At 46.3% G+C, this 13542-nt stretch overlaps 1 protein-coding gene across 5 annotated transcripts in view; it reads left to right on the forward strand.

Annotated features, from left to right (window-relative positions):
* The window catches only part of ERCC3 (ERCC excision repair 3, TFIIH core complex helicase subunit), a 34736-nt gene extending 22416 nt beyond the window's left edge, over positions 1-12320 (forward strand). For 3 of the 5 annotated variants that reach the window (XR_014829317.1, XM_003133288.6, XM_084999090.1), the window contains 5 exons: positions 610-706; positions 1917-2034; positions 8349-8467; positions 10249-10401; positions 11890-12320. Coding sequence is in view for 2 of the 5 variants with exons in the window: in XM_003133288.6 (XP_003133336.2) it covers positions 610-706; positions 1917-2034; positions 8349-8467; positions 10249-10401; positions 11890-12021 (619 nt within the window). In the remaining 3 variants the exon portion in view is untranslated. Of the gene's footprint in view, positions 1-609; positions 707-1916; positions 3529-3777; positions 3804-8348; positions 8468-10248; positions 10402-11889 lie in introns of those variants that run through there. The other 2 variants (XR_014829315.1, XR_014829316.1) reach the window with 2 other exon arrangements.
* The last annotated feature ends 1222 nt before the right edge of the window (positions 12321-13542 follow it).

Raw genomic sequence — 13542 nt, forward strand, 5'->3', positions numbered from 1 at the left:
ATGGAGAGCTCATGCACCTGGCCCTTCAGACTGTGTTCCAGGAGCCCGAAAGCCTTTGTTTGTTTGTTTGTTTGTCTTTTTAGGGTTGTACCTGTGGCACATGGAAGTTTCCAGGCTAGGGGTCGAATCGGAGTTGTAGCTGATGGCCTACACCCACAGCCACATCAACACCAGATCTGAGTCACATCTGCAACCTATACCACAGCTCATGGCAACACTGGATCCTTAAGCCACTAGGCGAGGCCAGGGATGGAACCTGTGACATCATGGATGCTAATCAGATTTATTTTTGTTGAACTATGATGGAAACTCCATGTGCTCCCTTCTGTAAAGTGGCGGGAAGTCGCTGAGCTTCTGGTCAGTCTTGACCTTAATAAGAAGGGAACAGGGTCACTATAATACCTTGCAGAACAGACTCTGGGTTGTTTGGACGTGTGAGGTCGTGGTGAGGGTCTGTTGCCACTCCTTTGTATGGGTCTCTCCGTAGTATTTCTGCACGATGGAGCCTTCCTAGCATAGACGTCTGGCAGGGTCCCTTTCCCTCTGACATGCTTTCAGGGTAGCTGGGGAGAGTCTGTGGTCTTCTAACACAGCTTTGTTCCTCTCTAGGCCCTACATCTATGGTCCTACATCCCAGGGAGAAAGGATGCAGATTCTCCAGAATTTCAAGCACAACCCCAAAATCAACACCATCTTCATATCCAAGGTCTGTGGGGCAGTGGCAGCCCAGAGCCTGGGGCTCTCATGATTTCTATGCTGTGAACCACTGTTTGTTGAAGGAATGTCCTGTGTCACTTTTCATTCCCATGTATCCAGGCTCTGGGGGCAGGAGTGTTGCCTTGGGTAGCTCAGGAGAAGCAGGTTTAGGGCTTAAATGTAGCTCATCTTTGCCCCTATCTCAGGGAGTATGTGATCTGTAGTCATCTTGCTTGACTTGAGTTTTCCCATGTCTTTCTGGGATACAGGAATTTTAGGTTGTATTTTCTTTACCTGTTCTGGCAAAGCTGGGCACCTTGGTGAGGTTCTCCTTGGGGCATTGGTGCTTCCTGGGGGTCGTGGGCAGCCTTTGTCCTGGCTCCCAGTGTGTTTCAATATGGGTGGTGAATGTTGGCACAATGCATGCTTATGCAGGCCTAGCTTGTGATGGCTTTAATTTGCAGTTAGAGATGGTGGCCCAGCAGTTCAGGGTAGTCATTCAGATTAGAAAAGACCCAAAGCCCTAGAGAAATGAGATTTGCCTATAAAGTGATCATGTCTGGGTCAGTAAGTACCAAGCTTTGATGTCTGTGTGTGGGAACCTTAATGGGTGGTTCCCACCCCCAAGCTCAGGAAGCTGCCCTGTGTCAGAATCCAGCCTGTGCAGGCAGTGGCCCCGAACTGGTCACATGTCTGACATGTGCTGCTGGCCTCAGTGCCTCCAGATAAGATTATGGTTGGGTTTGTACAGACCTGTTTCTGCAGCAGAAACTAAGACTTACTCCCAGAGTCTCTGTTGCCAGGGCTTTCTTGTCTGGGCCCCCAGGGACCCATCAGGCCTGTGGCAGAAATGGGGGTTGGGATGCTTCAGGACAGCTCTCAGGAGAGCACCAGATCCTAGGGGCCTGCCTGCATCTGAAGGACCCTGGTACGTGCTGAGGAGGATAGTGATTGTTTGTCTAACTTACCTACAGAGCATGTTTAAATTTGAGGCCAGTTTTTTTTTTCATCCTTTTTGTCTCATTACATAAAAACCTTCCCGGAGTTCCCTGGTGGCTCAGTGGGTTAAGGGTCTTGTGTTGTCACTGCTGTGGCTCTGGTTATAGCTGTGGCACAGGTTCAGTCCCTGACCTGGGAACTTCTGCATGCCATGGGTGAGGCCAATAAATAAATAAATAAATAAAACCCTTCCCAAAGTCACAGCTGTTTCATTTCTGCAGGTGGGTGACACATCGTTTGATCTGCCAGAGGCAAATGTCCTCATTCAGATCTCGTCTCATGGTGGCTCCCGGCGGCAAGAGGCCCAGAGGCTTGGGCGAGTGCTCCGGGCAAAGAAAGGTAACTTCTGCTCCCAGAGCCTCTTCTTTCCAACCACCTTGGTCAGGAAGAGGGTCTGGCCAAGCTGCCTGTGTCCAGGAGGGCAAGTTGGGGCTCGTGGGCTCCTGGGCTCTGAAGGGAGGAGCAAGGCCCAAGGTCTCTACCTGCACTGCGGATCGGCATGCAGGTGTACTCCAGGGCAGCTGTCAGGAACTCACACTCTAAGCTGCGTGCTTGTGTTGGGAGGTGGAGGGGCCAGGGAAGCTGTGCTTAGTAGGGTAGACCTGGGAGGAAGAGCAGAACTTAGGCTCCAGCAGGAGTTCGGGAGCAGCTTGGGCAGCCACAGGTGCTCAACCCACTCAGTCTGGAGGGGTGGTCACCTCAGGGGGAGCAGGGGCATCAGGAGCTCAGTGAGTAAGGAAGTGGGAGGCAGGAGTCCCTGCTTGTTAACTGTGGTGAGAGCAGGGGTGATGTTGCTGCTAAGAGATGTCCTCCGGGGACCAGAACACACACCCTCCTGTCCTCAGGAAAGTCACTTGACGTAGGAAGAACCTGGACTGCTAGGATGTTTGAAGATGATGAGGTCAGTAGGTACAAGTGAGAATTATACTGTATGAGAGAATGTTTAGGAAGCAGCTAATTGATTGTGTTTAAAATGGAGACAGGGCAAGTTAGTAGGAATAGCAAACATGGACTTAGGCTGCAGCTCAGCACTGCAACTTTGGGCACATAATCTGCCCCTTTAAGCCTCAGCTTCCTATTCAGAGTCATAGTGACAGTCCTTATCTTGCTGGACAATTTTGAGGAATGAGACTACCTAACAGAGTATGGTAGGCTGCTGGATAGAGCTGACTGGTGTGTGTAGAAGTGATCCATTGCTTATCTTTATTCTTCATCACATACAGGAAAACCAAACCTAATTTGAAAACTCCTTTGAATTTTATTGGAATTTTATTTCTTAAAATACTATTTGACTCATCTTACAAGGCTAGTATTGCCCTGATACCAAAGTCAGAAAAGTTTTCTGCAGAAAAGAAAATGACAGGGCAATATCCAATGACTACAGATGCAAAAATCCCCCATGAAATACTAGCAAACCACATTTAATAGGACATTAAAAGGATCATTCATCGTGATCAAGTGGGATTTATCCCTGGGATGCAAGGGTGGTTCAGCACATGCAAATCAATAAATGTGATACATCACATTGATATAATTAAAGAAAAAAATCTTATGGTCGTTTTAATAGATGCAGAAAAAGCATTTAACAAAATCCAACATCTGTTCATGATAAAAACTCTTTAGAAATTAGGTATGGCTCAGTTCCTCTTGTGACTAGTATCCATGAGCATGTGGGTTTGAATTCCTGGCCTTGCTCCATGAGTTAAGGATCTAACGTGAGCTATAGTGTAGGTCGCAGACACACCTTGGATCCCATGTTGCTGTGGCCGTGGTGTAGGCCGGCAGCTGCTGCTCTTCTTTGACCTCTAGCCTAGGAACTTCCATATGCCGCAGGTGTGGCCCTAAAAGGCAGAACAAAAGATTTAAAAATTAGATATAGAAGGAATGTACCTCAACGTAATAAAGACCTTATACAGGAGTTCAGTGGGATTGGCGGTGTCTTGGGAGTGCTGGGTCACAGGTCTGCTCCCTCGCCTGGCACAGTGGATTAAGGATCTGGCATTGCTATAGCTGCAGCTTAGTTCATGCCTGTGGTTCAGGGTTCAGATCTGATCCCTGGCTCAGGAACTCCATATGCTGCAGGGTGGCCAAAAATGAAAAGAATAAAATAAGATAAAGACCTTGGAGTTCCCGCTGTGGCTCAGCGGTAACGAAACCGACTAGTATCCATGAGGATGAAAGTTCAAACCCTACCTTTGCTCAGTGGGTTAAGGACCTGTGAGCTTCAGTGTGGGTTGCAGATGCGGCTCGGGTCTGGCGTTGCTGTGGCTATGGCATAGGTTGGCAGCTGTAGCTCAGATTCAACCCCTAGCCTCGGAACTCCCTATGACAAGGGTGTGGCCCTAAAAACACACACACACACAGAAAGACTTCATGTGACAAGCCCACATGCCCATCATATTTAATGGTGAAATTGAAAGCACGTCCCCTAAGATCACTCTTACCACTTCTATTCAACATGGTACTAGAGGTCCTAACAAAAGCAGGTAGGTAAGAAGAAGATAAAAGGCATCAGAATTAGGAAAGGGGGAGTTGCCGTCGTGGCGCAGTGGTTAACGAATCCGACTAGGAACCATGAGGTTGCAGGTTCGATCCCTGCCCTTGCTCAGTGGGTTAACGATCTGGCGTTGCTGTGAGTTGTGGTGTAGGTCACAGACGCAGCTCGGATCCCGCGTTGCTGTGGCTCTGGCGTAGGCCGGTGGCTACAGTTCTGATTCGACCCCTAGCCTGGGAACCCCCATATGCCGCGGGAGCGGCCCAAGAAATGGCAAAAAGACAAAAAAAAAAAAAAAATTAGGAAAGAAGTAAAAATTTCTCTATTTATAGATGACATGAGTTTATACAAAGAAAATCCTAAAGACTTCACAGAAAAACATATATATTCAGTGAATTCAATAAAGTTCCAGGATACGAAATTAACATACAAAAATCAGTAGTATTTCTATATGCTAACAACAAATTATCTTTAAAAAAAAGAAATAAAATGATCCCATTTGTAGTAGCATCAAAAGCTATAAACTACTTAGGAATAAATTTAACCAAGGAGGTAAAAGCACTCTACACTGAAAACTACAAGACTGTTGAAAGGAACTGAAGACACAAATGGGAAATATCCTGTGTTTGTGGATTGGAAAAATTAATATTTAAAATATCCGTACTTCCCAAAGCCATCTATAGATTCAAGGCAGTCCATATCAAGACTACAATGGCATTTTTTAGAGGAGTAAAAATAATAGTCCTAAAATTTATGTGGAACTTCGAAAGATCCCGTATAGCCCAAAGCAATTCTGAGAAACAGCAAAGAGAGAGGTGTCATACTTCTAAGTTGCATTTTTAAACTGGTCATCAAAAAGTATGTTACCAGCATTCAAACAGACATAGAACAATGGAACAGAATCCAGAGCCCAGAGATAAACCCCTGCTTGTAAGGTCAACTAGTATTTGACAAGAAAGCCAAGAATACCCAGTGGAGAAAAGACAGTCTCTTTAATAAATGGTGCTGGGAAAACGACATCCACACGTGTAAAAGAAGGAAAATAGACCCCTATCTTACACTGCTTACAAAAATTAACCCAAAGTGGGTTATAGACTTAAATGCGAGACTGGAAACCTTAAAAAAACTCCTAAAGGAAAGCATAGGAAAAGTGTTCCTTGACATGGATCTTGGCAATGTTTTTTTGGATATTACCCCTAAACCATAAGCAACAAAATAAACGGTAAGTGGACTACATCAAGCTAAAAAGCTTCACAGCAAAAGAAATGATTGACAGAATGAAAAAGCAACGTATGGAATGGGAGAAAATATTTGCAAATCATATATCTGGTTAATACCAAAAATTTATAAAGACTTCATATACCACTCAGTAACAAAAAAACAAACAGTCCAATTAAAAACTGGGCGAAGGACTTGAACACACATTTTCCCAAAGAAGATATACAAGTAGTTTGCTGGTGGCTCAGCAGGTTAAGGATCTGGTGGTGTCGCTGCGGTTACAGCTCCGGTGCAGTTAGATGCCTGGCCCCAAAACTTCTGCATGCCTCAGGTGCAGCTAAACAGAAAAACAAACAAAAAACCTGAAGATATACAGATAGTCAACAGGTACATGAAAAGGTGCTTAACATCACTAATTATTAGAGAAATGCAAATCAAAACCACAGTGAGATCACTTCACACCCGTTAGAATGGTTATTATCAAAAAGTCTAGGTAACTAATGCCTGCAAGGATGTGCAGGAAAAGGTACCCTTGTGTACTTCTGGTGGGAAGGCAAATTGCTGCAGCCACTGTGGAAAACAGTATGGAGGTGCCTCAAAAAATTAAACGTAGAATTGCCATATGGGAGTTCCTTTTGTGGCTCAGCAGAAATGAATCTGACTAGTATCCATGAGGATGCAGGTTCAATCCCTGGCCTTGCTCAGTGGGTTAAGGATCCTGCGTTGCTGTGGCTGTGGTGTGGGCTGGCAGCTACAGCTCTGATTCGACCCCTAGCCTGGAAACTTCCATAGGCCATGAGTGTGGCCCTAAAAAGCAAAAAAAAAAAAAAAAAAAAAAAAAGATCCAGCAATCCCACTTCTGGGTGTCTGACAGAAATGGAGTCACTATGCATGTCCCATATTGATAGCAGTGCTACAATAGCCAGGACACAGTAGCAGTCTGAGTGCCTGTCAGCAGGTGAATGAAGAATGTGTGGTATGCATGCACATGTGTTTCTATGTGATACTCAGCCATAAAGGACATCCTGCCATCGGTGACAGTATGGATGGATCTTAAGGGCATTATGAGACAGAGAGAGACAGATAAGTCATGATCGTACTTCCATGTGGAATCTACCAAAAAATAAATAAATAAATAAATAAATAACCTGATAGAAAAAGGTAACAAATTTGTGGTTACCAGGGATGGGGGCATTGGGAGTGGAGGCGTTGGGCAAAGGTGTTCATCAGGTATAGACTTGGCAGTGGAAGGTGCAATGTGCTGGGGTGGGAGTACAACAGGACTGCAGGGAACACCGTTGGGTGGACTCATTTGCTCAGAGTAAGTCTGGGAGAGTCTCACCATAGGCTATTCATATGGAGTGATGGATGTTAACTAGACTTACTGAGGTAATCATTTCACAGTATGTGTGAGACAAATCAGTATTCTGTGTACCTTAAACTTAGATGGCACTATATGTCAGTTTTATCTCAGTATAATTGAAAGGAAGAAGAAAGAGAAAATACTTGATATAAGAGCTCTTTTTAGATAAGGAAACAACTGAATTCAGAGGTAGCACACAAATACTTACTGTGAAGCAAAAATATTTAGATTTTCCTAAGGATCAGGTTTTATAGGCTGCAATATTTTCTGTCCTAGTTTCAGTGGTAATTTTCTAGTTACCGGGTTTTTTTTCTCAGCGTTTTTTTGATTTTTTTGATTTTTTTTTAAGTACCTTTAACATAATGTTTTCAAAAGGGTTTTATCCTTTTAGTACTTTTTCCTTTTGTATTGCTGGATAATATCCCACTGTATGGGCATGTGACTTTTTATTTTTGGCTGCTGTGAGGCATATGGAGCTCCTGGGCCAGGGATCAGATCAAGCAGAAGTCGAAACCTAAACTGGATTCTTAACTGACTGTGCTGGGCCAGGGATTAAAACCCCTGTCCCAGGGCTCCCAAGACACCACCAATCCTGTGCACCACTGTGGGATCTCCAGCATGCCGCTTTTTCAAATCCATTTGTCTGACTATGGACATTTGGGTTGTTTCTACTTTTTGGCCCTTAGAATAATGCTATTATGAAATTCATATGCAAATTTTGTGTGAATATATGTTTTTAATTCTCTTGGGTGTATATTGGAGTGAAATTGTTATAGTAAACTCTGTTACAGTAAACTCTGTTTAACATCTTAATAAACTGCCAGACTGTTTCCACAGAGGATTTTGATTCTCCCCAGCAATGTAACCATCTTCTTTGGTTCTAGCCATCCTAGTGTGTGCCAGGTAGTATTTTGTCCTGGGTTGTTTTTTGTTTGTTTGTTTGTTTTTTGGTGTTTTTGGGGCCACACCTACATCATATGGAAGTTCCCAGGCTAGGGGTTGAATTGGAGCCATAGCTGCCGGCCTACACCAGAGCAACGCCAGATCTGATCCGCATCTGTGATCTACACCACAGCTCACTGCAATGCCAGATCCTTAACCCACTGAGCAAGTCTAGGGATTGAACCTGCATCCTCATGGCTATTAGTTGGGTTCGTTACCTCAGAGCCCACAATAGGAACTCCTTGTCCTGGTTTTGATTTGCATTTCCCTGATGACTAATGTTATTCATGTGCTCATTGGCACATGAATCTTCTTTTTGTATCTTGTTAGGAGAAATGTCTCTTCAGAGCCTTCGTCCTTTTTATAATTGGCTTGTTTTTTCATATTGAGTTGTAATCGTTTTTTACATGGCCTAAATACAAACCCCTTATCAGATATATGCTTTGTAAACATTTTCCCTAATTCTGTGGGTTGTCTTTTCACTTCCTTGATGATGTCCTTTGAAACACAAAAGTTTTTAATTTTGATGAAATCAGGGCAGTGACCCTCTGATTGCAGAGCTCTCACACTGCGTGGTTGCTTTCTGGCCCTTGTCCCTGGCATTCTAAGCTGGTTTGTCCTCCCTGCCTCCCCCAGGGATGGTTGCAGAGGAGTACAATGCCTTCTTCTACTCGCTGGTCTCCCAGGACACACAGGAGATGGCTTACTCAACCAAGCGCCAGAGGTTCTTGGTAGATCAAGGTTACAGCTTTAAGGTACGTATCCGTTGGTCTCTGGTCGGAGTAGGACCTGGGCTTTTTTGGTACCCAGTCCTCTGGAGAAGTAGGAGCCATGTCATCATAAGCATAGAATAGTCTCAGGCAGGCACACAGCAGTTGGGGTCCAGCAGCCCTGCTCAGACTCCCTCTGTCAATGCGTGAGTCATGGGGCCTTCTGCTGCTCTTCCTGCCTCCAGCTTCTCCCAGTGGATCGGTGGAGGAGGGGGCCTCTGATGCAAGATCAGGTCGTTAACTCTTTATGGTTGCCTTATAAAAAGAACATTAGATGTTGGTGGGAAAATGTGCTGGCCTAGGATTTGGGATGCCAAGGTACTGTAGCCATCACTGTGCTAGTCTGAGCCCTGAGGTTTTACTTTCTTGGGGAACCCTTCCAGGTAGCTGGCAGAGCTCTGCGTTTAGTTGTCTGCTGAGCCTGGTCCCAGGGAGCTGCCAACATCAGAACCATGCATATATGTCTGGTCTTCCAGCAACCAGGAAATTCTGAAGCTCTGGCAAACTTCCATTGGCTGAGCCATTTGCTTTCTTTTGTTGACACAGATAGGATTTATTTATTATGTCAGGATTCAATGTCTCAGAGGGTTTTTATTAGTGGGGGTGTGCAGAGATGTTGGAAACAGGGGACTACAAGGACATCTTAGAGCGTGGAGGTTCCCAGGCTCTTGATTTGTGAAGGACCATAGGCTGCCTTTTCGGATACTTTAGATCATGTCTTTTCCACATCGGTTTAGGGAGCTGATAGAGTTCCCTTTATTAGCCTTAGGGAGAAAACAGGGGCAGTGATGCTTTCCAGACTTCTTGTGCTGAGTGAGCTCTAGCTCAGGACACTTGGGACAGTTTTTTGGAGGATTTTCATTGTGACCTTTCTGTCCATCTGTGAAATACTGTGCTGATAACAGCATTCATAGCTCCCGATTCCTGGGAGAGTTGTCTGGGTAAGAGAAGCAGCAGATCCGAAGGTGCTCTGGGTGCCTGAGCCCATGGCTTTCTGTTCTAGTCGGGCCCCCCTGGCTGGGAGCACCAGCTTAGAGTTCCCCGAGTCACCACCTTGGAGTTTCAGGAGTGGTGATGAAGCCAAGGCAAGGCTGTCCCATGTCTGGTCCACGTCAGTGGCCACCTGAAGGGCTCGGATCCTTCCTTCTTAGGATTTTCTTTTAATTAAAATGGTGAGAAGAACGAGAGAAAGCGTTCCCTTTACATAATCAATCCAAGCTTTCTTCAGGGATGGGTAGGCCTTGTAGTAAGTTATCTCCAAAGAAATGAAAACCTAATCTCTCTCCACTGTGCTATTAACTTGTTCTTTTAGGAAAAAAATCTTTCAAATCCATTCTCAGGATGCTGTCATTTGTCAGTGCTCCGTCCTGCTGGAAGCCTTGAGTGTCAGGCCTGGAAATGAAGGCGTTGTGGGACAGCAAGCCTTGTCTTTGCCTAGGTCCCCTCCTTTACCTGTGCAAGATGGGGAACAGCCAAAATGGTGGGCTTGAGGTTGCCAAGGTGCCTGTTTTTGCTCTTCTGTAAGCAGTGGTTATCTTACTGTATGGGGAGCAGATTTCTCTAGAATTCCTAAGCCTCCTGCCATGCAGTCCTTAGTTGAGCCCCTGGTTAGTGGCAGCTCCTGGAGCTGTCTCTGCACTGCCAAAGAGGAGCCTCCATTGTTACCACCTGCTCTACTGGGCCTGGGAGGGAAGTGACCAGACCAGGTCAACCTAGGAGAAGGTGGGATCGGGCCGAGGGAGAGAACAAGAGGGTTCTGCCTGCAGGTGATCACAAAGCTTGCAGGCATGGAGGAGGAGGAGTTGGCATTCTCGACAAAAGAGGAGCAGCAGCAGCTCTTACAGAAGGTGCTGGCAGCCACTGACCTGGATGCTGAGGAGGAAGTGGTGGCAGGGGAATTTGGCTCCAGATCCAGCCAGGTGAGTGAGCGGGTGAGGCTCTTGATGGCATTTCTCCCGAAGGACATAGACACACATACACATGCACAGTTTGCGTGTGTGTGTGTGTGTGTGTGTGTGTGTGTATTTTCGTCTGTATGGTATTTTTAATAACCTGCAAAACACAGAGAATAGTAGGAACTACCTGTTGCTGTTCTGTGCATCTGTCTGGCTTTAGGTGTGTGAGCCCACGGTGGCTGTAGTCAGTCCGTGCTTTATTCACAACAGTCTGGCGTAGTGTTTGGCACTTTGACGTTAGAACCCAGGGTACCAGATGTGACCCAGACTTGCTAGGGTATTAGCGGGAAGGAGCGTGACGCACCTAGGGCGAGTCCCCTCATCTCTGACTTCCTCCTCAGTGATGAAACTGCACCTTCTTGCCTGCGGGATGGGTCTGAGACAGTTTATGTTGTAGTTTCAGCACATACTTTGAAAAATTTAGACTTCTCTAAAAGTGCTCAACTCTTCAGCTATTCTGCAAATACTGATTAGTTGCCTGCTGTTGTGCCAGGCGAATGTAACATAGTGTAACTGATGAAGAATTCTTACCAGGCCTCTCCAAGGAGAGTAGAGTTTATTTATTTATTTATTTTTGTCTTTTTAGGGGCTCACTAGCGGCATATAGAGGTTCCCAAGCTAGGGGTCCAATCAGAGCTCTAGCCGCCAGCCTACACCACAGCCACAGCAATGCCAGATCTGAGCCATGTCTGTGGCCTACACCACGGCATACAGCAATGCTGGATCCTTAACCCACTGAGCGAGGCCAGGGATCGAACCTGCAACCTCATGGTTTCTAGTCAGATTTGTTTCCTCTGCGCCACAATGGGAACTCTGGAGAGTACAGTTTAATCAGATACTTTTGAAACTGAGCTAATTTTAAAGGCACAAGGTGAGCAATGGCTGGAACAGGCAAGAAAGAGGTAGTGTCAGCAGGGAGGTGCCACCTTCCCTGCAGCTTCAGGCTGCAGTGAGACCTTTCTGTCCCCAAACCTGGGGGCTGCCTCTCCCAGGCAGTCTCCACAGGAGCCCCAGGGAAAGCTTTTTCTGAGTGTGTCCCAAGGTGATGTGTGATCAGTTCCACCTCCAATAGGTCCACCTGAGGTCAGGCTGTGTGAGGTGCTGCTTCAGGGCTGTCTGTGTACATGGAAGCTGGAGCTGAGAGCCTGGGTTCAAGTCCTGTCTTTTTAAGAATTGTGTGACCTTGGGCAAGTTACTTAATTTCTCTGTGCCTCAGTTTCTTCCTCTGTAAGACGGAGATTATAATGCTTGGGAGGACTTGGTAAGTTAAGACATGTAAATAAGGATAAGCTGCTTAGAACACTGCCTGAGACATAGTAAGTGGTCAGTAAATGTTACTGTAAAAACAATAAAAGCTATGAAGCTTATGCATTTATGAAACATACTGTGATTATAAATGTTTTGGGAGAGTCTTTCCCCATGGACACTAACGCTGGGCTGTGTCCCCTGCAGGTTTCTCGGCGCTTTGGCACCATGAGTTCTATGTCTGGGGCCGATGACACAGTGTACATGGAGTACCACTCAGCCCGGAGCAAGGCGGCCACCAAGCACGTGCACCCGCTTTTCAAGCGCTTCAGGAAGTGACCCCCACAGGGTCATGTGCTGGACATTCGTGCTCTGTCAGTAGCATCAGCTAACCAGTCTAGACTCAGTATCTATGGACTGTTGAAGAAAATGCATCAAGAGCTTGAGTCTGTCTTCACGGGTCATCTAGATTTAAAAGTGGAAGTTGGTGGGACTATATATATATATATATTTGGGTTTTTTTAAGACTACTTTTCAAAATTGTTGGGGAGGTCATTCCTGTATATAAAAATTTGTAATACTTAAGTGTATTTTTCTTGATGTTCTCCTGAATAAACAGCAGTCGGACATTTAACCAACCTCCATATGGATGTCCTTCTGCCTTGTCACAGGGTGCTAGAGGACGGCATCAAGGTCCCGTTTGGCGCAGGCCCAGAGGAGGAGGATGGGCCATCTGTGGGGAGCAGAGAGAGGAGAAGAGACTTGCCTTCAGGTGTGAAATGTTGCCAGGCCCTGGGGAACTGGGGGGCTGAGTGGCTGGATGGGGCGAGCAAGGAGCTCAGCAGTTTGCAGTGCTGTCTGGAGGGCTCGGTGGAAGGTACCCACAGCTGCAGGTCCCCTCAGTGACCTGAAGGCATCACCTTCTTAGGGAGCCACAGTGCACAGGCTCCTGGGGGTTGATCTTCTGAGAGACAACGATCTCTTATTTCTTCCCCAAGAACATTGTTGATGTTGCTGGGAGGCTAGCGTCCTCTTCCAGCAGCAGTTTAGTACCCTTGGATTTTGACAGTTGGCTCCTTTATTCTGAAAGATGTCTGGGATTTTTTTCTCTTGTTCCTGGTATGAAAGAAAAGTGGTTACAGAAAAGACATACAAGGCAAGTGCCAAGGAGTCATAGGTCACAGAGAGGCACCTGTTATTTTCAGGACACAGCAGCACCATCTCTGGGGAGTGCAGGAGCCTGTGCTTACCGAGGCCCCTGACCCTGGAGCCACTCATGCCTGCAGCTCAACAGCAGCGTTCCAGGTCAGTCCAGGTTAGCAGTGCCACTCTCGAGGCTGCCACCCACCAGCGGGCAGAGGACCATGTTCATTTTGTCCAGATGCTTTAGGGCAAGAGCCTCCTTCCATGAATTCCCCTTCCCTGAGCTGGCCTTTTGGGGATGTGCACTGTCACAGTCTAGCCAGCAGTTGGTGCTGCTGTCCCGCAGACCCTGGAAGTGGTCCTGGGCAGCCAGACCCAAGGCCTGTGCTTGGACACATCCGTGCTGCGGTCTCCTGCAGACCTGCCCGTCACCCACCCAGGGTGGCATCAGGATGTTTCAAACTTGAAAGAACCGTTATTATTTCCAGATCTGTATACTGTCAGAGCTTTGTGATACTCAAGCAATACCAAACACTTGCTGTATTTTCATGTCTGTCCTTCTGCTCACTGTTTTCTTATTCTCTACCTGTCTATGGATAGTGGCTAAATTTTACCCAAGCCTGTTGGTCCTGGAAAGCAGGGTCTGTTAAAGAAATCCCTCATCTTTTGTGTTCTGGAAAGTGCTTACTGCAAAGACCCACCTTTCCCCACATGTCA

Source organism: Sus scrofa, chromosome 15 (assembly GCF_054392235.1).
Source record: "Sus scrofa isolate SSC_HxYL_T2T_F1_AM1 chromosome 15, Sscrofa_HxYL_maternal_Yorkshire_Landrace_v2.0, whole genome shotgun sequence".
Classification (NCBI taxonomy): domain Eukaryota; kingdom Metazoa; phylum Chordata; class Mammalia; order Artiodactyla; family Suidae; genus Sus; species Sus scrofa.